Source organism: Miniopterus natalensis, chromosome 10, assembly GCF_054644295.1.
Source record: "Miniopterus natalensis isolate mMinNat1 chromosome 10, mMinNat1.hap1, whole genome shotgun sequence".
NCBI lineage: Eukaryota > Metazoa > Chordata > Mammalia > Chiroptera > Miniopteridae > Miniopterus > Miniopterus natalensis.
This window is the reverse complement of record NC_142090.1, coordinates 68,702,612-68,728,225: the sequence shown is the minus strand read 5'-3', so window position 1 is coordinate 68,728,225 and position 25,614 is coordinate 68,702,612. Positions and strand designations below refer to the sequence as shown.

Here is a 25,614-nt window from a genome sequence, read left to right as displayed (position 1 = left end):
GGTTAACCTGTAGATTACAATATCCCATCCTAAACGTATTTACAATCTAATTAAAAATTAACACTTCTTATGCAACTCCTGGGCCAGCTTAAACCTGGTCCCATTTAAATACACATTTCCATCCTGAAATGGGTTGTAGCTGTACCCAGCCAACACTTGCTTGGTGGCTCTGATATACTCAGGTCACGAGTAGCTTTGATCAAACTGTCACCTGCTCGATGGCCAGGCGCTCGGTTCTGGAACGGATGCAGTAGCACGCCAAGCGCTAATTGAAGTGACCAGTTCTCTGCTGCTGCTGCTGCTGCTGTGGCCTTATTCAAGACCCCTGGACTGTGACTCTGAGAGCTTGCCAGAGACTTCAAACACCATCCTTACTTCCAACAAATATTTCTAGCACCATGGATTATGCTGGGTTACTGTACTGCTTATCTGTGTGACCATGCTTACTACTGTGTAACCAGTTACCCCCAAAACTTACCAGCATGCAGCATCAATAAGCATGATCTCAGTTTCAGCCGCCAGAAATACAGGAGCAGCTTACCTGAGTGGTTCTGGCCTGGGGTTTCTCAGGAGTGCAGTGCAGCTCAGCCAGGGCTGCAGTCATCTGAGGCTTTAACTGAGTCTGGACGATGCCTTGCAGCTCACATGGTTGTTGGCAGAGGCCCTAGTTCTTCACCGGCTTGGGGAAGGAGGCCTCAGTTCCTCACCACATGGACCTCTCCAGAGGGCTGCTTAAGTGTCGTCACACCAAGGGCAGCTGGCTTCCTGCAGAATAAGTGACCCAGGAGAGAGAACAGGACGACATTTCGATTCTTTCTATGACCTAATCTTGGAAGCCACAAGCCATCACTTTCCCTTGATATCAGCCACACACCCACATAAATGCCAAACTCTTTCTCAGCTGTAACCTTCTGCCAGGGACCACACCTGAACTTCTGACTCTGGCTGTGCACAGAATCCTAGGTGCCTGCAGGCAAATGTTTGTTAGATTCTCAGTGACAGTTCATTTCTCTCTCTAGGGCTTTCATCTGCCTGTTCTGATGTCAGCCCCACCTCTACAGTACAGGGTAAGGCAAAAATAGGTTCTCAGTTGTGAGTTCGCAAAACAGTTTATTCTTGTATTATTATTTACTAATTATTTTTCATATGATCAACTATAAACCTACTTTGCCCCACCCTGTATATCTGTAACAGTGTGATGGTTCTAATCACCATCACGTAGGGGGAAATGTCACCCTGCTTTTTGTAAGCTTTTGAGCTAGTACTTTTAAAAAATATGTAAAATATTTACATCTTTATTGGTTTCAGAGGAAGGGAGAGGGGGAGAGAGAGAAACATCAATGAAGAGTCGTGGATTGGCTGCCTCCTGTGCGCCCCCTACTGGGGTCGAGCCCACAACCCAGGCATGTGCCCTCACCGGGAATCGAACCTCAGTCTCCTGGATCCTAGGTCGATGCTCAACCGCTGAGCCACGCCGGCCAGGCTGAGCTAGCTCGTTAGCTGGAGAAAACCAGTGATGTGTTTTGAGTTACCTTGACCATCCGGTTTTGTGTCTCGTTACCACGCAAGCTGAAAGCTTTTCTAGTTTCTCTGTCCTCTAGCAGCGTTTTTCTGGCTAGGCAAAGCTCAGCCTATCCCACATACAAATTACAGATGCCTCCAAAACAGCAGACTGGATTAATTAACTGTGGTATAATCACCCAGTGGAATACTATACAGCAAGGAGAACAATAGAATCACTGCTATTAGCAACAACACGGGTGAATTTTACAATGTTGAGTAAAAGAAGCCAAACAAAAAACAATTCAACTTCTGTGATTCCATTCATATGCCTTTCAAAAACAGACACCATCAGTGTACAGTTTGGAAATCAGGACGGGATTACTTTTGAAGTGAGGGTAATAATGGGTAATAGGACTGGTGACAAGTATGAGGCGGCTTTTAGAGTGCTGGCAATGTTCTAGTTCTCGATCTAGGATGCCACTGTCATGGATGTGTTCACTGACAATTTGTTGAGCCGAGCACTTATGATTTGTGTACATTTCTATATACGTGTTTTACTTTAACAAAAACGTAACACAAAATGTGGGAATTATTTTTCATTATTGGTGTTTCTGTTTATATTTAAATGTTTCAAGTAATGTCATAATACAGAGAGAAGTTTAATATATAACTGAAAACCACCAGGAGTCCTAGAAATACCAGGGGTTATCTCAGTGTAATGGTGAACATTTGAGCAGGTTCTGTGCCTTTGTCTTCAAGGTACTTTTCCTCTCGTTTTGGAACCGTGTCCCAGTTCAGAGAGGTAATGGCCATCGCCGATCTCTTCATGGACCTTACAAAAACAGCATCTTCTGGGTCATCAAACACAGTTCTGCAAAAATAGCAATTATGTCAGAAAAATATCAATTAGACCAAAATGAATTTTTAATTTAAATATCTCAGTGCCACATTTTTTTAAGGTGCCACTAACAAGTATATTATACAGTTTCATGGATAGAGTTTTAATAATAGAGTTTTTGACCAAATTTGGGATCAGCTATTACAGTTTAGGTCTCACAAATTTATACACTCATGTTTTAAACCATTTAAATGAAATGATTAAAGTATTTCTAGATCTCATATGCACATTAGTATTTTATGTACATTTTACTGGAATATTTTCTGTATTATGCTATATTTTATAAATGTGCTTGGGGATAATATTTTTCAACACTGAGTCAGAAAAAATTCCTAGGTTAAAAATTAAAAGAGATAATGGTTTTTAAATTCATCAATATTCATGAATTTGAAATGTTTTTCATAGTTTCAGAAGTATTTGCTTTTGAAAATGTAAATTCCAGTGAGTATAAAATGTTAATAATTGCTCTCACTGGGCATATTTAGGGGAACAGTAAACAAGAAAGGTAAAGACTCTCATCTGTAATAGCTAATAGTTCTTAAGTTTTATTTTTTTACAAATCAAATCACTTTATCTTAGGTTATAAAAATAATATTAACATTTAAATATGTCAAATATGAATATATAGTTGAATTCATTTATGAAAGACAGCAATTTTTCCTATCAAAGAGTTAATCATTTTTTTAACTCATTAAAATCTATTTTGGGAAGTGGGGATAATTTAGGGGGTGAGCAGTTACAAAATAATCCAGTAATGAAAGTAAAGTTAAAAATCACTTACTTCTCTACATTATTCGCAAATGCAAAATCTAAAAAAAATACATTTCTGAATTAGTATCTTTCAAACGTTTAGCATTTTAAAACAATGGGACAATGGTGTAAAGAAAAAGTCTAGAGTATAGCTCTCTGGTCTTCGAGCAAGCATTCAGATCCATCAAAAAAAGCCTTGATACCAAAGCCCCAACTGAAACTTCCTCTTAGATACAGTACCTTAGGTTTGTCTTAGGTTTTGAGGCAAATTTTTGTTTTCATTTATTCATTTTAAATATATCTTTATTGATTTCAGGAAGAGGAAGGGAGAGGGAGAGACAGAAACATCAATGATGAGAGAGTCATTGATCGGCTGCCTCCTGCACGCCCCCGACTGAGGATCGAGCCCTCAACCCGCGCATGTGCCCGAACAGGATTCAAACCTTGATCTGGATCCTAGGTCAATGCTCAACCGCTGAGCCATGCCTGGCCGGGCTTGAGGCAAATTTTTAAATACAAAACGCATCTCCAAACTCTGAGAACAGAATGCTTAATCAATGTAGTTACCAATGGAACCCAAGTGGGAGTTTTTATAATTGAGATACTGAGTCTCAGATGCAGAAACTGATTCTTTTTTTTTTTTTTTAAGATAGGCACATGTATCTATAAATAGAATATAGACCAAATGAGGAGAAATATTTAGGGCAATTTAAACCATTTGGATTCTTGGCATTAACTTCAAAGAAACGGAATAAACCCCAGGTCACAGGAATCCGTATCTTCCTTAGCTCTGGAGCTCAAAGGCTAGTCCTCGAAGCTTGGGTTTCTTACAGGATCTTGCAGAGACTATCACTGCTTCATTCATTCCTCTTCAGAAGGCCTAGTGCCAGGCTGGAGATGGAATGTAGCAGCACCTGTTGGGCCACCAAAGCCCAGGGTGAGCTCTTGGCAATCCATAAGCAGCAGGGAGCGCTCAGCCTCTGCCTTAAGAGAGGAGCTGATGGCATCCTTCCCTTTGCAAGTGGCTGGCTTAAGTCTCCCACAGATCAGAAAGCTGGAGCAAATTAATATCCAAAATACAACTTTTACTTACTAGAAGAGATGGTGTTCAAACCCAAGGGAGGCTGACCTCAAAGCTTGTACTCTTGCCTCTACGCAGGTTGTCCTCTAATTGGAGTATGCACAGATCACTTGAAAAGGCTTGTTAAAGCAGTTCCCTGGGTCCCACCCTTGCGTTTCTAATCAAGTAGCTCTCATTTGGGGCAAGAATTAGCATTTGTAACAAATTACTAAGTGCTGTTGCTGCTGGTTTGGGGACCACATTTTGAGAACTACTGCTCTGCACTATACTCTTCTGCATCCAGGACGTCCTCCAGGCATTACGCCTCTTCTATGGGACACATAGGGATGAAGGAACAAGTTAAGTGACACGGTGGAAACAGTCATACAGGTTCTACATTGTTACAACGGGCCAGGTCTCTTCAAAAAGTCATGGAAACAATCTGGGGATCTATTCTAAACGAAAAGAGACTAAAGAGCCAGAACAGCCAAGTGTAATTATGACTCTTGAGTGGATTCTGGTTTGAAAAAGCAGCTATGGAAGCCAACTTGGAACTGGGAAAATCTGAATATGGATTACGTATTCAATATATAAATGTTACTTTTCTTAGGTGTGATAATGGCCTTGTGGCTATATACGATAATGTAATTTTTAAATTTACAGGCCAAATTATTTAGGAGTGAAATGTCATAATGCCTGCTACTGAAGTATTTAAACGGTTCAGCAATACTTTTATATTTTCCAGTTTACATAAGGCAAAGTCTCAACGGAGGGTGGTGAATATGGCAGAATACTATTATTGAATATACATGGGCATATATAGGTGTTTAATATTCTTTCAACTTTTTCTATTTTAGAAAAATTTCACAGTAAATAGTTAAGAGAAAAGTCCCGATTTTGCCCTCATTTTTTTCTCTCTTGCTCTGTATAACTTAGCTGGCTATAAAAGTCTTGGTTAATTATTACTTTTCCTTAGCATTTTAAAGGTGTTAGATCACTGTTTTCTGACTTCCATAATAGCAGTTGGGAAGCCTGTTGTGAATCTATAAATTATTCTTTTCTAGGTAATTAAGATTATTTTGCCTTTGGGGTGGATTTTTATTGTCATCAGTCTTTTATGTCTTTGGATTAATTTTGTCTGTTGAATCTAGGGATTTATATCATTTACCAAATTTGGAAAATTCCCAGCTTTATTACTTCAAATATCACCCTCTGCCAAATTTCTCTAATTTTTTTCCTTCAGGATTACTAAATTTATATTGAACCTTATCTTTCTAATATTTTCTTATCTCAACAGCTAATTAATATTTTCCATATCTTGCCTTCTTCTGTGCTGCATTCTGAATAATTTCTTCAAAACCCTTCCAATTTAATATTTTCCCCCTTGTTTCTAGAAAATCTGTTTGAGAATGTATTTTCATTTTCAAATGTATGTTTGCAAAGTGTCATGAGGAAAAAGGCTTTTGTCTTTGTATCTTTTTAAATCCCTCTTTGTGATGCCTGATGGTGCAGCAGCCCCCTTATACCATAAAACACACTAAAAATAGCAGAACAAAAGACAGGTGTATTCTTGAACACTAATGACATCGATGAACTTTACACTAACCTGGAGCCCTACCTTTGTACTTCTTTACTATGTGAGAAACATAAACCTCTATTTGTGTAAGTCACTGCAGTTGGATTTCTGTTACATACAAGAAATTAATTCCAGCTAATAAAACATCTTGAATATATTCAACTTATACTTGCATATAATGACCAAAATGTTAACAGTGCTTATTTTTGTGTGGAGAAATCATAGACAATCTTTATTTCTTCTGAATATGTTTTCCATATTAGCAAAAACTTCCAGCCTTAATTGGTGAGGTTGTCCAGTGACAGTAGAACAATAACTGTAGCTTACTTACTGATCCCGTTATACTGTGCTACATACTGGGGTCAGGAATTCATCGAGATGTCTCATTATTCTCACACTACCTCATTTAATTCAATATACGTAAATGAAGATAAGCATTGCACATCCCTTTAATTTGACTAATTAGAAAATATTTATTTCACTATGTAGGTACTTAACTTATTGTAAATTGCAGTTATTATTATTATCAAATTACCCAAAAGTTTGAGAAATTGTGATTTCAGTTTTGAAAATACCTGAAGGTACTGTCTGGGCTGGTTTTTGCTTAAAAGGTGATCTAGGATTCCATGAGGCATCTACTTTTCCTCTGAATGCTATTGATTGAAGAATATGAGCCTTTTTATGGTTAAAAATGGTAATCATTGATCTTCTTTCTTTTTCTGTAACTTCTGATAAATGCAATAAGTAATGTTATTGCCTAACAGTATAAATATATATACATGGTAATTCAAAACAGATTTGAACGCCTTCAAAAAATATAAGGCGTCCCCCAAAACATGCATACACACACTTTGAATAATTATAAAGGCAATGTTTATTAAAATATATTTCATTTTCAAAATTGAGCTATCAGCTGTTAAAATATGTATACATTTTTTGGGGACACCCTGTATTTTTATCTGAATTATGGTAGATGTGAACATCCTGTCAAAACTAATTTGTGAAGGGCTATCACAGCTATTCCCATACTCGTACAAGTGCCCAGTATATGCCCCTCAGGTCACAGGCACAGTCAACCCTAATGCCTCCCAGGCCCTTTCTAACACATCACCACGGATGACTGAGATCTCATCTCTGCTACATCCCTCATTTCCTCAAGGCTGTGAGGGAGAGGAGGCGTAAACATAAGGCTTTGATAAGTCCTCTTTAAGAAGGTACTCAGTCATTATTAAGAATGCGCAAACCTAGAGACAGAAAGCTAAGTACATAGATGGATAATAAAGCAGGCAGGCCTCCAAAAATGTAAACTGTAACCCACTGATCGTTTTTGTAGCTTATATGGATCAGATATGCTAGTTTATCTACAATGTCTAAAGATATACTCATGAAGAAGTTATCATTGATTATATACATTTTATTATATATGTTTACAGAATTTCAAAGTATATGATTTTCAGAACTTAAATAGACCTTAAGAGATTCAGTCCAATTCTCTCATTTTTGAAATAAGAAACTAAAGTACCAGGGGGTAAATGATTTGGCATTTAACACATTAGCGTCTAAATCAGAATCTGGAGACCTATCTTCACACTCAGATGACCTTTCCAAGACAGTAGTCAAGAGTCATAAATTCCTAGAGTAGGGCAAATTTCATAGAGCAAAGTTTTTGATAATAGTTTTAAAACTTTCATTTACACAGAAAATTATTTTCAAAGATATTCAACATTTTTAAACCACCAAACTACGACTGCCCCTCAAATATTTCTCTGCAAGAAAAGGCGTCCTTACGATTTCGGTCAAGCAACTCCACTCCAGGAAGGTGGTAGATGATATATAAACGATACAGGTTATATTGGCACAAAGGGTTTTGGTAGAGACCTGCAAAGATATCAGATTTCAAAATTAGTTTCATTTATCACTTGATAAAATCCAGAAAACTGCAGGATTAGTATAAAACACAAGGACATGTCCAGCTCTGCTCCACAGACCAAGCCAATAGCCTCAGCTAACCCTTACTTACTCAGAGCAGCACTTACTTTTCCTATCTGTTAAATTCATTCATTCAACAAATATTTTGAGTGCTTATTGTCTACTAGGAACTGTGCTAGGTGCGGGGACATATCATTGACCGAAATTTGCCACAAATGAGAAAAATTTTAACATGTCCATAAGTTAATTTGCAAGGAAGACCTAGATTATCAGCTCTATGGGGCCTCAATGCTGCTCTTTATAGCAAAGTATTTATTGATTCTCTCCTTCCAGGCACCAAGGTCATGAGGATGCCTGTGTAGAGATGGGCAGAGGGGCTGGGCTCTGTGTTCTTTCTCCACTTCCTACCATTGCCCACAGTTCAGAGTATGTACATGTTGGTAGCAGCTTCAGATCTCAGCAGGAACAGAGCTGAGCAGGTGTGGATGCTGCATCTTGTCCGCTCTGGCCGGGTGCAGGGGGCTCAAGGCCCTGTGCACAGGTGCTGGGAAACCTGATGGGCCATGCTGGCTAATTTGGCGGCTGGAGGTGGGAGGCACGCGGGCGTCGAGGAGCTCCTGGCACTTCCCACGTCAGATTCTTCAGGCATAGGTATGTGGAACATTTTTACAAATCTTCAACTAGGAAGTTGTGAGGGTTTTATTTTCAAGGAAAAGGTAAAATATGTCCCTGTTCTTCTTTAGGTAGTATTAAACAGGGTTTGTTTGGTTTTTTCCCCGATACAATGTGAAAACTTTTACGATTTCCAGTTGGATATCTTTCTACATGCAATTTCTAGAAAAAACTTCTGGAAAATACATCTAGTGAAGACCACTAGATGGCAGTAGCAGAAAGAGCTCCAGCTATTGTACAACTGCACTCTTTCAACAATGAGGCTCTTTTAGTGTGCATGTTAAATTTAGCAATACTCCTATAGCATTCAACTCTTTATAAAATACAAGTAGGCTTGATAAAATCATGAAAATATTAAGCATTAGAAATCCAGAAAAAAACTGATTAACATTTATAAAGAAGAGTTTGCAATCTAAAGATGGGAGGGCATGCTTAAAACACAACAACAAATTCAAAAAACTGAAATTATTAATCATCTGAATGTTTTCTCTGTAGTTAATCTAACGTTCTAATATTTGTTGTATAAATACAAATGTTTATGGCCAATAAAATCATTATATATAGCTATTCCCTGCGGAAAACATGAGTTTTAGAGGGATTTAAGACAGGCAATGGAAGACACCTGGTGCATCATAAACAAACGTTTTAAGACTAAGGAAAGGCATAAAAGAAAATATAGAGCCAGGAGCACCAATTTTTTTTTTTTTTTAAAGGAAATATATATGTATTGGGGTTGAGAGGAAAAATGAAATGGATATTGTTCAAGATTTCCTAAGTGAGGGCCAAACTGGTTTGAATTTTAATCTTAAAAGAGAAGGAATTTAAAGTGGAAACACATAATTATAACTACAGAACAGGGAATAGAATGGGCATATATTACACCAGTAACAAGGACAGGTTTAAAAAGATCCACAGGGATCACGCATTGTATTCTGAGCCAGAAAGAGAAAAGACATCCTTCAAGGATATAAAAGCAAAACACAATCGTTTTTAATGAGTTTAGGAGGAGAGAAAGTCACATGTTCTTTGGCGCGGGAGTCTGCTCTGTATCTGGGCGAATCAGCTCCGATGCCTCCACTGTCGTTCACCGCAGCAGCTGGAGCAGGGCCTGTCCCCGCACAGGACGCGAATGGAAAACGCACCAGCACCTTCCAGCGATGCTACTGCTCCCACACCCTTCACACTCTCTTTCCCTCCGAGATCATGACTGCTTCTTTTCTTGGTTTTTCTCTCCTGGTGCTTAGTTAAGTAACATCTTTATATAAATTAAAACCAGCAATTTCTGGCTTCAGATTTGGACTTACTGCTATTACATTAGTTTCTTAAGAAGATGTCTCAATACTCAGAATCCGATGTGCTTATTATGGTTCCACATTCGTCTCATTGTAAAGTGAAATCTAAGTGACAGCAAGTCTGAAAACCTAAATTAACTTAAAAAATAAATAGAATTAAATCATTTGAAATGCATTTCATCCTTATTAGCCTTTGCTTTTCCCCCGGCTCTTAAATTTTAGAAGGAAGCATTCGTATTTTTAACTGTCTTTGCCTCCCCCTCCTGCTATACTATTAAGCATTTCACATTTTGGATTTACGAGTTTTGGATTGATGCTACTAAAATTACCATAAATTAAGTTTCTAAGATATGAAACCGGTTTCCTGTGTCTGAAAGCTCTGAAAGCCTTCGTGATGTATGGGGTACATTCCTTTAGAAAGCATGAAGCAAAACTGCTTACACTTTCACTCTCAATAGGTTAATACTATTTAATCCGCCCTCCCTCTAGGCTGCTTACGGAGTGCACCTCAGTGGCGCCAGCGCTGTCTTGCTTATCTTAATTTGGGATTCTGAGTCTAAGCAATTTACATTCACCCAATAATATATCAAAATGTCTCTACCACCTTACTGCACACACTTGAGTCACATAAGTCACATGTGTGAATCTACTTATTATTGAAACAGAAGAGAAAAAATACAGGCATCTAATTAATTGGCTTCAGTTAATGTATTTAAACTTTTAAAGCAAAATTTTAAATCATAATTTAAATGAATGTTTTTAAGACCACCTTTGAAGAAAGTTGATGTAATTAATAGTGTACCAACGTAGCCATTCTGACGTGTGGGGAAATGATCTAGAGAAGCTAAAAGCGTATGTGCTGTGGCCTATACAGCGTGGCCCGTGGGAGGGAGTTCAGATGTCAGTGATCAGACACTAAGAGCTTAAGGTTCTGGCCCAAGGTTACTTAGAAAGGTCAGCATCTCCACGATGATCCCCGTCTTATTTGAACTAAAACCTATGACCACCGCATACCACTAAAGCAGGGGGTGAACAGAGTGGAGGGGTCAGAATATTCTCTTTTTTGGGACAAACAGCAGTGACAAACCAGCTCTTTTTATTGTTCTGTTTTGTTGTTTGGGATGGGTGGTCCCACCTTGAGGGACATTTCAGGTTAAGAGGCCCAAATGAAGAGACCGCTGAGATCGTGGTCCCACCCTGAGCTCTCAGCATCCCTAGTCATTCCTGGGCCGTTTGCTGGCAGCGGTGGACTGCGGCCCAGTGAGGAAGGGCCCAGTGAAAACGTTTAAGAGCAGAATCTGTAGAAAATGAAGGCCCGTCTTGAAAAGGCACTCTCTGTCTTCAGTGGTGACTCCTTATAGCTCTGCTAACAAGCAAGTCTTACAAATTATGGAATGTAGGTGTCTAAGTATACTCTCCAATAGTGAAGGTAATGAGAGAGAGAAAATTTGAGAGAAATGCAGAGACTAAAAGTTCAGGAGAAGGAAAGTGTAAGTATTTTGTTGCTGTTGGTGGGGGTTTGTTCTCTCGATTCTGGGAAAAAGGCTGGGGGACTGCAGGTGAGTGAATGTCACCAGCCAGGAAGTGTGTCTTTGACACATGTAGATCCTGATTTAGAAGGAGTCTGGAGGTGGGAAGCGAAGAGGAAACTGGAGCTGGGGAAGGAGGGTGTGGATAGGTAGGCCGCCTGGAGAGAAGGGGTGGGGCCCTCCTGACTCAGCCTGGAAGTCAGGAATTCCAGTTTCCAGGACCTCACACTCTGCAGCCGGGTTCCAGGCCTCCCTGAAGCTCCCAGGCGTGTGTCTCCCGGGCCAGTTCTTGGCAATTCTCCTCATAAATGCCAGTGGATGGTACATGCTGAGATGGATTAGAGGTTTACCTCCAGGCCATCTTCTCACCCTCTCAAGAACTTGCACTTGAAGTGGGATAATAAAAACACTTCAGCATTTTATACGGTTTTGCAACTTGAAAAGGCAAAAATTTTAAACATTTCAAAAACACATGAACTTCTCATAGTTAATGAGCTGAATCTAATCTGTGATTACAAATGAGGCTCACAGAAACTGCACAAATACAATTAGTAGTTTAGTAAATGTAAACATTTTTTCCTCATACAATTTAACAAAAATGGGGCAAAGGTTCAAAATATGCATACTTGCAACCAAAATTTTTCAAAAAATGCTTTTTTGTGTGTAATTGGACACATTTTCTCCATTTCAAAATATCCCACTACAAGATTCCCAGTTGGAATGATTGTAATTCTATAACTTGAATAGGTTGAGAAAAGGCACTCCTGCACCACACTCAGGGCTGACACAAGTCTGTGTTCACACACACACTTGACAGACAAGTGGCCTCGGGGCTGGTTTGAGAGTCCCCTCATTCCTGGGGCAGGCACATAATCCTGCTGACTATGACCGGGAAAACCTTGATTGCTAACCTCCAAATTTTGTATTGCGAAATAACTTTGCTTAAATTGAGTTCTTATATTTAGCAAATTATCCAATTAGTTTTGAATCAAACCCTTTCAACCCTAAGAAATATTTAGCCTGAGAGTTATAAAACTGTAAGCTCCATAGAGGTCCAGACAAGGCCTTTCCTGTTCACTTTTGTGTCCCCATCTAGTAGAGCAGCTCATAGTAAATATTTGTTGAACGAATGAATAAATGATAAATATTTATTGACTGAATGAGTAAATAAATAGATAATTAAAAGAAATGAGGCATAACTATGTTTCAACATTTCTTAGCAGTTTGCTTAAAGCTTTGAGCCTTGTATTTCCACCACTAAAGGCAAATAATTCTAATCATGTCATAGGATTGCTGTGAAGATTTGAATGAGAATATTCTAAGAAAACATTTTCTCAACAGGAAAGACATTTGAAAAAGTTACTATAATGAACATTATTTAAATTGTCAGTTATATTTTTAATCTATTTACTATTTAGCAGAATTTCTAGACTGTGCATATTAATTCATTATCTAATCTACAAAACCACAATTAAACAATTTTTGTTTTTGTTGCTATATCAAAATAGCATTAATGTCAAAAATGCTTTTTTAAGAAATGTTTTACAGAAATAGCTTAATATTTGAAGCAATCCTGAGAAGTAGCTATTAGCTCATTTTATAGAAAAATGAAGTGAGAATTCCAATCTAGCATAACCAGTCTTTAAATCATGAAAGCATCTGTTCAGCACAGAAGGGCCAGATAATTCAAACATGCAGGACAATTCTGAGTCACAGACCTTATCACATCTCAAAAATAAGCATAAAATTGCCATGAACTTGGTAATACTAATACTTGGGTTTAAAGAATTCAGTTATAAGCACATGAACCGTTTCTCCTAAATTCAGTACATGTAACTGATTAACACTGAAAATGTATGAAAACTTTAATCACTATCAGTGTTATTGATCTGATTAGAGCCTCCACCATCAACACCAATTTACACATATTAAAAATACTGTCTCTGGAAATTCTGAGAAATGAATAGAAAATGAATAGAGGAAAAAACCAAACCACCACAAACCATCCATGTCATAATATTACATAAAGAAGTTTCCAAACTCTGAAGTTTGAAAACCCACTCATCGACCTGAGCACCTTTTCCCTTGGTACACCTAGAACAATTTGGCCTGTATTGCGATTGTGTACCGGTTTATTTACACTTCAATACTATCAGTTTACTGAGAGTAGGAACTGTGTATTATTTATTTTTCCAACCCATCTCTTACTCTCTTCCAATACTGCATCTCTTACTCTCTTCCAATACTGAGGCCATTTCTTTGCTGGGTGTGAGTCAGTATTCATGAATGAAGTTTGCTGCTCACCCAATTAAAAGCTTAAATAAAAACTTAGTTGGGCCAGGCCAGTGTGGCTCAGCAGTTGAACGTTGACCTATCAACCGGGAGGTCATGGTTCGATTCCCAGTCAGGGCATATGGCCGGGTTTCGCACTTGATCCCCAGTAGGGGGCGTAGAGGCGGCAGCGGATCAATGACGACTCTCTCATCATTGATGTTTCTCTCTCTCTCTCTCCCCCTCTCTTCCTTTTTTAGAAACCAATAAAAACATATTTTGGAAAAAAACACACACACAAAAAACAAACTTAGTTGTTTGTGTGTGTGTGTGTGTGTGTGTGTGTGTGTGTGTGAGCTTTATTGCTATAATTCACATGCCACACAATTCATCCATTTTAAGTATACAATTCATGTTTTCAGCATACTCACAGAGTTGGGCAACCATCACCACAGTCAATTTTAGAGCATTTCATCACCCCCAAAAAGAAACCCCACACCCCTTGTTCTTTAGCTGTCACCCCCCAGTGTCCTCAACCCCCAGTCCTGGGAAAACACTGACCTATTTTAAAATAGTTCCCTCTTAGGGTTGCTGTCATGATAGATGGGCATGTCATATAAATGGAAACATATAATATGTGCTAAAACCTACTTCTGAGATAAAATCAAAACCACAGATTTAATCATGTAAATCATCTGTGGACACTTTTGTCACTTACTTTTGGCAAGTCATATCATTCCACAAAATTTGTTTTCCTACCTGTTGTTCTTTCCAAAACATATTTTTAAAAGGAACAGATCTAGTCTTGTTTTTAGGAATATCTAAATATTTTAGTTATTGATCTAATTTAAATTTAAAAAAAATCTCCCGTGTTTTACTATTTTAATTTATGGCCATATAAAAGTGTAAATACTTAGGGTCTTCAGATTCAGCATTCCCTTTAATTCCTTCACTGTTGCATTGATGTTTGTTAACTCATTGTGGTGTAGCAGGAGTATATGCAACGAAGGCAAATAGCGCAGGCCTGAAAAAAAAATGTTTACAAGATTTTAAAACATTTTTAATGCCAACTAAACACACTAAACAAAAGCAAAGAATACATTACAGCTGGTGAAAGGAAGAATTATTATCAATAATATTGTGAATTATCATTAAGAATAGAACAAAGCATAAGAGTCCAATTAATGGAGTATAATGTGGGAATGTAGAGTCTATTTCTTTTCAGTGTTATTGTTTTATAGCTTTTTTCTGTAGTAATGATTTTTTTGTTTGATTTTAGAAGGGTTATTTTCTTTATTTTTCTTTTTTGTTTTGTTCTATTTTGCTAATGTTTCTTAGATTTATAATGTCAATCAAGGGAATAATTAATTACTCATTCAATTCAATACCTACCCCCCAAAGGTGAAGGGCTTAGTCAAAGAACATATATGCGTAACCCATGGTCAGAGACAACAGTGTGGGATGGCCAGTGGGAATGGGGGGTAGAGGGGGGTGGAAGGGGGCAAAAGGGAGGAAAGTGGGGACATCTATAATAATGTCAACAATAAAAATTTTAAAAACAAGAAAATTTGCATAACAAAAATTATTTTCTTTACATCATACAAAACCAAATATTCATATCATTTTTGTCGATTCTAAATTTAAAATTTCCCCACATTTTTAACATAAATGAAAGTGGGTTGTGTCTTTGCAATAGCCACATCATAGTTTAATTTGCAAAAATTTATTTCTTCATGGTACATGAAATCACGGGAGATCTTAAAATTTATGGCATTTTGATTCTACGATATGTAACATCAAAGAAAAATGGTTCATGTTGCACCTCTTCGTATTTCATGATCATAGTACATCATGTACTTTTGTACCTGGTTTGAAATTGTCAGTTTAGAGATTGGTGCACATATAAAATTAATTCATAGTGAAAGAATCTGACTGGCAAAAGTGATAGCCAGTAAAAACATTAAGACTATTTATAAAGTTGTTATATTTATGAATGCTCCCAAATATGGTTAAAATTTGCTTCCACGGTATCTAGTTTGTGTCCAGCTGTGCAACAGACTGGCAAAATTCCTGTCAAAAAAAGATTTATTTACTGTTTGAATATCAAGACAAAAGACAAGGTTGCATTAAAACTGTAATCAAAAGGACATTTCTTAAAATGAAATGTAAATAATAAAATAAAATAAAAAATAATAGCATTAAAAAATAATAGACTCCATCACATATTTGCAACAGAAATGTTAAAACAGACTTTGCATGCCATTAGCAATTGTATAGTTAAAAGTTATTACTTAATTGTAAATTCACTTCATCAACAGAGAAAATTTAGACATACCTTCTATTTCGATTATTGCATTGTTGTTTAGATATAGTTCTGTCAGACAATAGTTTCTAATTAGAAATGTTATTCCATGGAGCTGAAAATGGAGAGTTAGAAAACAATTTACTTTCTACAATAATTATACAGACATATACCTATAAAATTATAAGAACAACATAGAAGTTTGCTGTTTGCTGTTGTTTTTTATTATTTGCTACATTTTGGTCTGGGCTACTAATTTACATCTGGATTGTCTTTGAGAACAAGGTGGTAAAAAGGATGTTTTTAGCTCACTTATTATAAACCCCTTTTACCACATCTTGACCAAATTCCCTTGCACGGTCTCCAAAGCCTCTGTTAAAGGGCCTCCCTAGACCTTTTGCTCTAACATTTCACACAATTCTGCCCCATATAGGCTCATTGGATCTGGCTCCCACATACCAACTCATTCACCATCACATACTATAAAGTGCCTATCATGTGCCAAGGGCTCTCTCAGACCATTTCTGCATCTGCATATGAGTTACGATTCCTCTTGGCCTGCATGACTTTTCTTCCTGGTGCATTTCTGATGCTTCCTAAGGATCAGCCCTAGGCCAGCAAGGCACACGAAGCCATGCTGAGTGGGTGGGCCACCGCAGGAGGTTTCCTCTGCTCCAGAGATTTGTTGAAACAATCCTTTGATCTCCTTGCATCTTACTACTGTCTTCTTGCTATTTTGACCCACTTTTTGTTTTTTTAAACTTCCACTGCTCCAGTACTTTGAGTCAGATATCCTGAGTGATGGTCTAATTCTGAACTCTTTATGCCCCAGACTAGGAACCATCTCCTGTTCTCCAGCTCACTGTCCTTCTGGTAGGAAGACCTCCTAAGGTTAGCCAAGGACTCTGTAGTCTGAATAGAGACAGGAGGCAACTCTGCCAGGTCAGGCCCAGTGCTAAAGCTCCACCAGCCGGCGTCCGGGAGGAGAGGGTGAGGCAGAGCGAGCATAACCCTGTTACTCCACGGCTCATCTTTCTAAATAAGGCCTTTCCTGACAACCTCTGTGCCCGGGAACCTCCATTTTCTTGACTACTCCAACACCTCATTTGACTGGTACAATTAATCACTTGGTCATTAGTTTTGTGTCTCCCTTGAGGAAAGGACCGTATTTATTCAGTGTCTTATTCTTCTTCCCGTCTCCCCATTCTCCTAGTGGTATGGGGGAAGGCGAATCTTACTTTTTTTTTTTTTAACATATTTTTATTGATTTCAGGAAGAGGAAGGGAGAGGGAAAGAGAGAGAGAGAAACATCAATGATGAGAGAAGCTGCCTCCTGCATGCCCCCGACTGGGGATCGAGCCCACAACCTGGGCATGTGCCCTGACTAGGAATCGAACCCCGATCTCCTGGATCCTAGGTCGATGCTCAACCGCTGAGCCACGCTAGCTGGGCTGAATCTTACTTTTAAGCTTCGATTCAAACTTTAGTTGTATATGAACTGGGAAATAGTCAAAATCACTCTTTTTTTCTGACAGCTTTGTTTTGTTTTAAATGTATTTTTAAATAAACAGTAATAATTCACAAACACATTACCGCTGTAACACATTTAAACACCACAAATAAAATTAAATTCCTGTGTGGCCATTCCTCTCTAAAGAAATGCCCCCCCTGCATTCCCTTCTATTCAGATGACCAGATTATGTTATTAGATTAATGTATCTTAATTTTGTAAACCAGAGCTCAGGTCAATGTAGAGTAGAGCTGTCACTCTCAGTGTTGCAAAAAGGCACTATTGAAAATTCCTCAATTGAACTATTAAATACTGTAAGCATGATATGTGGTATTCAACTCTAAACTGAATGTCAGAATTGCAAGAAGAACTCTATCGTTATTTTTTAAATATCAACTCTATAAACTTAGTAAACTGTAACAGATTTGTTTGAATTATGAAATGAGAGGAGGTGGAGTCACAGAGGTAGGACAGGTGTGTTTTAAAGCAGTAGGTGAGGTAAGCAGAAGAATGAGGCCTTTACTACTTCATGCAGGATCTAGTAGGGAGAAGATTCTCATGGAACAGTAATTGATCAAGTGCTTAGTACTCTCTCTCCATAGAAATATATGCTCAGGATTGTAAATTAGTGTTATGTGTTTATTAAAGCCTATTATGGGAACTATTGTTGACAGTTAAATGGAACTGTTTTGGCCTTTGATAGACTGATTTAGATAGAAGGATGCCGACCTACCTGATACAGTGAGGATTTATTGGAAATTTTACTCTTGCCCTCTCATACCTCAGAAAAGCTATTTTCGATCTGCATCCAAAGTTTGAAAACTGGTTTCTTTAATGAATTTTCTTTACTATTTTGTTATGTTTACACCATTTACAAATTCTGAAGCTATAAAAGGCACGTGTGCTGCTCCTTTCATCATTTCACAGATTCATCTGCACTAAACGATGTCAGCACTCATGTTGGAGAACCACCAATGACTGCACCCCAGCTTTTGCTAAGTCATGAGAGCAGTCATGTTTCCCCAGTTAGGGAACCATTCAAAGCAGTGATGATTGGTTTCCAGTCGATTTCCTAACCCTTTCTACTTTTCCTATCAGCCTCTTGACAGCAGCTCACTACCTCCCTCCTCCTTACCACGCCCTGATCTAAATATAGCCACACCTGACATCACAGCATAGAAAAGGAGCATCAGCGGAAACCATGACTTTTCCCCCTCTCCTTTTCCAGTAGCCTGCCTGACCACACAATAACAGAACAGTACTAATTGTCCAGGCTTTGATTTCTCTTGCATTACTCATTAACATACGAAGAGTACTAATGAACTCAACAGATTCATTTTGATTATAGAATCATAGTTTTCCCAAGAGTATTAACATTCTTTGACCATGGTTATTGTTATTTTAATATTGCCCTGTTTGTTGGGGTAAGAGGGGTGGTGGGAGTGAAGAGGAAAGAGATAAAGCCAGATCATAAGGATGCTATTGAAATATTCTGTGCAAAAGAGTGCCATTGCCTAATTTTATTTTAGAAAGAAAATGGCAGGGAAGAACATAGTTTAGAAGGATTAGCAAAATTAATGGCAGGAGATGAAAAGGGTGTTAAATGCTGATTCAGAAGAATATATGCTGGCTCAGAGTAGAGTAATGGCTGTCCAGGGAGAGAGAAAAGTGAGAGACAGTTCCAAGGTAAAATTCACAGGACATAATAGACATTACAGTGTAGCAAGCTGTTGAAGTCAAGATCTAGAAACAGGAATCAGAAAACATGCTGAATGTCCTGATATTCCAGCCATCGTTAAAGTAAAATGTTATTATAATTATCCCTTAAGAAATCTACACTATTGATTATAAGGATTGCGATAGGATTTATATTTACAAATATAAATATTTTTTACATTTTACAAATCTCTCTTAGCTCAAGGCTTGGCACATGCATGTGATTCTGGTGTTGACGGGCAAGTCAACAGTGTGGAAACCAGTTCTGGACAAGGTTTGACCACGGCTCACCTAGATCCTGAGAGTATTTTACACTTGATTCTTAAGCTACCTGCAATGTCTTTTCTATGCAATGTCTTTTCAATATGTGATTTTTCTGCTTCACTCAGCCAAAGCATACTTCTATTAAGTGAACTTCCATTACCTTAACCAGCACATATGCAAAGAAAAGGTCACCTCGGCAGAAAATATTAGGATTTTTATTTACTCATCCTCCCAGTCAACAAATACTTGTTGAGCATCTACTATGTGTAGACACGCTGCTGAGGTGTACAGCTGTGAACAAAACAGACAAAAATCCCTGCCTTTTTTTTTTCTAGCAGGGAAAGAGAAAACAAATGATATGTACAATAAGTAGATTATATATTATGGCATCAGTTGATGTGATATGGGAAAGCAACCATGGATATTGGGGGTGCCAGTATGAAGGTGGTGTTATATTTTAAGTGGGTTGATCAGAGTGGGCCTCACAGAGGAGGTAATCTTTGAACAAACACTTGATGAGGGGGCTTGTAGAAGGAGCGCTTGGGGACCAGCTAATGCATAGGTCAAGGACAGTACAGTGCCTGGTGTGTCTGGATCAGAGTGAGCCAGGGAGTGAAGGTGGGGAATGAGGTCAGACAGGTGATCAGGGGTCTACTTGTGCGGGGCCTTGCAGGGTGAGTGTAAGAAGCTGCCTGAAATTAACAGGAAATCGGTGGAGGTTTTGAGCAGAGGAATGACATGTTTTGACTTAGGTTTCTACAGATCACTACGTCTACTGAATTGAGTGAATCTCAGTGGGGGGCAATTTCCCTCCAGGGGGCATTTGTCAATGTCTAGAAATATTTTAAGTTGTCACTTCTAGGGGGAAATCTTCTGGCATTTAGTGGATAGAGGCCAGGGATGCTGCTAAACATCCAAAAATGCACAGAACAGCCCCCACAACCAAGAATCATCAAATAGTCAAATAGTCATTAGTACCAAGGTTAAAACCTGAGGACAAAGACCTATAGATCAGTAATTAAACGACATGATAAAATTCTGAAAATTCTATAATTATGTGTTATTTAAAAGGGTCTATTACTGTATGTTTGAATATTAAAATCACAACATTTCCTAAATTTACATAAAACTCTAAGGATTAATTGGGGATAATTTTAATAATATACATAATTATTTAGGAGAAAAAAGAAAAATTGCAATATACTTCCAAGATTCCTAAATTCACTTTTATGGTGCTCCTATTCAATAAATTTTTAAAACATCATTTATGTTTAGCTTAGTTTAAAATATGTACAATACTTAAAAATACAATTTATACTTTAAAAATAATTATCTTATCCAGAATAAACGGACTTTTATTGTCATGTTTTCCCCTATTTATTCCATGTTACTATTTTTTTTGCATATGCTCTTTTCCAAAAACAGGTTACATTCCTCAGGTAAATCATTTTTAAGAATAATAAAATCTATAGCGTACATGTTTATGAATTTCACAACCATGCACTGAAGTCTTATTTAGGTTATTTATGTTGACTTACTTTTTTGAGGAGGCTTTAAATATTTGGCAAAATATGTTTCTTTCAACAAAGTTGACATGAAGGATATAATTAATGTTGCCCTGAGGTAACAGAAACACACAAGAGCCCAAATTATATGGAATGCGTGCCGGTTCCTTCAACATTTTCACTGCTCCTACACTCTACTATGGGGTTTGTGCTGCTGTAAATTGTTTTTTGGAACAAGGTAGGGTATGTACAAGTGAAAAACTGAAATATGTATACCCAAACCTGACGAAAGGAACCAACTAAAACTCCATGATACAAAGCTCATAAAGCTACCTGAAAACAAGTGCTGCCATTCAAAAAATTCTTTACAAATATTTAAAACAGCACGTTAAAAATAAGTATTTCAATTTTAAAATCGTCATTTGCTAATCTTGAACACCAATATTCCTTCCTAAAATATATAAATCTGTGCTCTTTACCAAACTTTCAACATATGCTAAATGTCTGGGAGATAAGAAACAACATATCATGATGGCATAGAAGAATGAGCTCAGGATCTTTCTGAAAGCAATTTTGTTTTAATCTAACCATTCTCTAGTCAGTTTGTGTAGAAAATGTTATTATAAATACGTATTTCAATTATTTTTTAGATGATGAAGTTTATAAACATTGACTTTGCCAGAAGAGGTATTTTTATTTAAATTTAGCTTGTAAAATTTGCCAACTGGTTTTTGCTTCATGGAAGAAACTCAGATTCCATTTTGGACAGCTGCTTGGTAAGGTTTTTTGTTGTTGCTGTTGTTGCTTTTTTAAATCAAATGCTTATTCTAATCTGACACAAATGAAACTACCAAAGTACTGCTAGTTCTTCCAGAAATAGAAAACTACTAGCATTGTGCTACCAATATTACAGGCTTAGTATTAAATTCTGTAAAAATTTTTTTGAGTTAATGAGCCAAAACACAACTTAACTGTAATATAAAAGACAAATCACCTAGATCACTTGTCTGAGCAGACTCAACTTCTCATGAAAAGTTGGAAAGGAAGAACTATGGACGGAAAATTCTCTTGCTCAGGCTCGCTAGAAGATGGGACATGGAAAGGAGTCTTTAGAAGGTCTCAGTTAATATGCACCTAATTGCAGCTGCCTCCCGCTCTTATACTAGGCACGATTAGGAAAAGGGGACCCATAAAGGGAAGAAAAGCAGAACTAGTGAATTTCTGTGCAGTGTGAAGAGAAAACCAGCTCTAAGAGAGCATAATAAAGGAACCAGGCTTACCTGATCAAACCTAGGAAAGCTGGGGCACTGGTGGTCCTATTTAGTTTGCTAGTCCAGGGTCAGACCAGAACTTCCAGTTTATCATGCTATAGAACCAGATAATAAATGGGGGAAGTGCTCACCCTTCTAGCATGCAGGGCTCCAAACACACCAGGCTACATTTACTGCCTCCCAAGACTACTTTCTCATTCCACTCTAGGAAGTTTGCAAATGCAACATCCTCACCAGGAGCGCAGTCACTCCCTCTGCGCTTCCTGTTTTTATCACCAGACCAGGTACCATCACATTTATTGTTATATTCTATCAGTAGCCAAAACGCAAGTACAGAGTAAGCCATATCAGATAGGATGCTACTGGCTCCAAGTAACTTCTAAGGTTAACTCAAACTGGTGCATAAATTAGAACACTTATTCATGTCACACACCAAGGAGTCCAGAGCTGTGAGAGCCTCCGTCTTAGTATCTCAATGATTTTCTGGGTTCTGCTTTTCTCTAAATGTTGGACCCATTCTCAACTTAGTAGGGTGATTCCTGGCTTCATATCTAGGCAAGAAAATATCCAGAGGAAACAAGGGACCTCTGAGGAAGTACTATCATAGCTAATATACCCTTTAGCATTTTGGATCTTGAATCAGAATTTCAATTTTTCATGGAGTGTGAATAGTAAGGTAACTTAGCAACCAATTATTGATCAATGGGAAAACTCACAACAGTTCATTCATGTACCCCATGAACACTTAAAACTTATTTTGTGTATATTATCTTTCCAGTGTTATGTGGACTAAATAAGTATTTTTTTAAAGAACAAAGTTAAGTGATTGTGATTTGGGAAATAATAAAGTTAGTTTGTTGGACATAAAGAACCAAGTACAAGAAGTGAATTCTGCCTGCTGTTGCATCCCTTCCCCCGCCAATCTCCCTTCAAATACAAAAGAAAGTAAAATAGTTGACAGTGTACTCAATCCCCTCCTATGTTCTTGGAGCACCACTCAGGATCCCACTATGTCAGTAAACTGTATGAACATTCAATGACTGGTTGGAGGTGGAGGTGGGACACTGTCCACTATTAGAATACAAAAAAATTTACAAAATCCTAATTACCTCTCCCTTTAAACCTACTGCCAACATATGTACTGTTCTTTCCCTCAAAACTGAACACCACAAGAAGCACACATGAAAAATAAAGATGAGTCACTTTTGCCATGCCTGATGATTTCCATCTTTTTCTAATCAGAGGCCGCACACCGTGACCCAGGATAATTTTTGGCCGAGTGTTTTGAAGAGTTTTGAACTTGCATACCCTTAAGTGGTGCGTGTACTTTCCATTTCAGTCGTTAGCTGGCTGGGTCTCCAAGCTGTTTGGGTTTGTTCTCCTAGAAATGATGTCAAGCTTATGAGACTTATGCTTACACTTAATACTAGAAGCACTTTCATTTTCCATTGAGTTGGCTTAAAAAAGACTGAACGTGTAACGTAATATTGAAATGCTTTCGTACTCACGGCTGCTTCAGGATGCAATGCTGTGGATCTGAACCACTGCTCCACAAGCATACTACTGCTGAAAACTCTAAAAAGCTTTTTTTACTCAGCAGGTGTTTGAAAGTCCAAATTCAAAATGCTAAGACTGGATAATGGATTTAGAATGAGCAAAATAAAAGCTGTTGGAAAGTCAATTTTTTTGAAAGATAGGAATAACTTACTGACTAGCTAACTGTAATGACTATTTGGGTTTGCATTTTAGTTTAGTCGTGCTCTTTGACTTGGAGAGAGCTTGGAGCCCCACTCAGGCTCCCACTATGGGAAAGGCAATGGCCTCCTAAATGCTAGCCTCTAAGACAGTGATTTTCAACCTGTGTGTTGTAAGAATTTAAAACATGCAATACCTGATAACCCAGGGGCATTGAGCTCTTTTCCCTTAGATTGTCAAATAAAAAAATGATAACAGCAATACAACAATAGCCATCTTATATGAAAGTTATACCTATTCTTTTGTCAGACTGGCAAAAAAATATATTTTTTGGTGTACCACAGAATTTTAGTAATTAGTTTGTGTGTGCCATGAGAAGAAAAAGGTTGAAAATCACTGCTGTAAGAGAAGCTTCAGGGGCTACACTCAGTGATCCTGAAGGGTGTTCCCTGCAGTTGGGGATAGGATGGCTTAGATTCTTGCCACTTCCTGAGGAAGCTAGATCAGCTTGGGTGGCTGCTGGGAGGTAACCAACCCCTCTGCCTCTGATAGCAGGACAAAGTTGTGTGAGTCCTGGGAATTGCATGCAGGGCCACTGAGGAATGTTGATCTGGGTCACTTTACAAAGAATCCTGCATACGAGGGTACTTTGCCAAGGCCAGGAGACACTCAGTTGTAAGTACCACTGGGATAAAAGGTGAGGGGCAGTCAGAAGTAGTCAGCAGAGAGGAATCAGAGTTGAAGTAACCTAGTAGGGGAACTTCTCAATAACCCATTAGGAAAAAAACCCTCAATTTTGAACATTTGTTAGTAGCAAAGGGTGCAAATCAAATAACTGTTTCTTCTTTGCCTCGTCTCTGCATCCTCACCTCCCCATTCCATACCAATCCTGGAGAAGACTGGGATGAAGGTAAGAGGGAAGGAAAACCCACCACACCGCCTACCTAATAAAGAAGGCAGGTGACATCTGCTGTCAGGTGGATATGGGCAGGAAAGAGAAGGGATGTCTCATTTATGAACAGAGATCGAAAGTTGATTAATATGTTCTCCTAGACATTCTCATTTCTGAACTATAACTATAACTGAAATGAACGGTAAGGTTTTGAATGGTGTAGGAGAGAGGAGGAAAGTCATGAGGCTGCTGAAGTTTCTTACAGGAGCCTGGGAAGGAGCAGACTTCACTGAGCAGCTTGGGGAGAACATGGGAGACAAAAGTAGCTGCAGTACATAGCATCTCACAAATTGTGTTATTCCATATACATACATATATGCAGATACACTTTCTTACCTAAGTTTAAATTAGGTATATAAAATAATACTTTTAAAGATTAGCTCTATTAGAAACATGATATGAAGAAAGTAACTGAATTATGGAGCCATTTAAAGAAAATATTACGTTACCTTGTTATGATGTAGCCACAAGTATTTTAATTTTTTAAACCTAGAAAGATCAATGACATCTGTCAGTTCCCTGAAAAAGAAAGTAAACATTAGCAATGATTAGTTCAGTTATGGGTAAGGCAGGACATATAGTAGGACTTTGGAGTAACTAAAAACTCTCTCTCTGTCCTTTCAAAATTGTTGGCATTTACATGCTAATTTCCAAAATCCCATCTTTAAAACTTCATTCATTTGGATTAAGATTTTGTTAGCCAGTTAAAACAAATACTTAAAGGGGAGCATTTTATCCCATTAGTAGAAACTTATATCTCATTATGACTTAATTTATTGGAATGTCAATTAAAAAAAGATTTTACTGGAAAGAAGGTAGAGGGATAAAAGTGCAGAAGAGACCGGACTCACAGGGAAGTGTGGGAAATGCCGTTAGCTCCTGCTTCAACAGTGTCTGCAGCGTTCTTACTTTGGGGTTG

General features: G+C 38.0%; 1 protein-coding gene across 1 annotated transcript; it reads right to left on the bottom strand.

Annotated features, from left to right (window-relative positions):
• Positions 1 to 1,913: 1,913 nt before the first annotated feature.
• LRRC72 (leucine rich repeat containing 72) lies at positions 1,914 to 25,314 on the bottom strand. Its single transcript, XM_087821421.1, has 7 exons — positions 25,145 to 25,314; positions 15,816 to 15,897; positions 14,394 to 14,504; positions 7,576 to 7,665; positions 6,363 to 6,515; positions 3,183 to 3,210; positions 1,914 to 2,374 (listed from the first exon to the last, which is right to left on the bottom strand). The coding sequence occupies exons 1-7, from the start codon at positions 25,232 to 25,234 to the stop codon at positions 2,209 to 2,211; spliced, it is 720 nt and encodes a 239-aa protein (XP_087677547.1). The 5' UTR covers positions 25,235 to 25,314; the 3' UTR covers positions 1,914 to 2,208.
• Between the last annotated feature and the right edge of the window lie 300 nt (positions 25,315 to 25,614).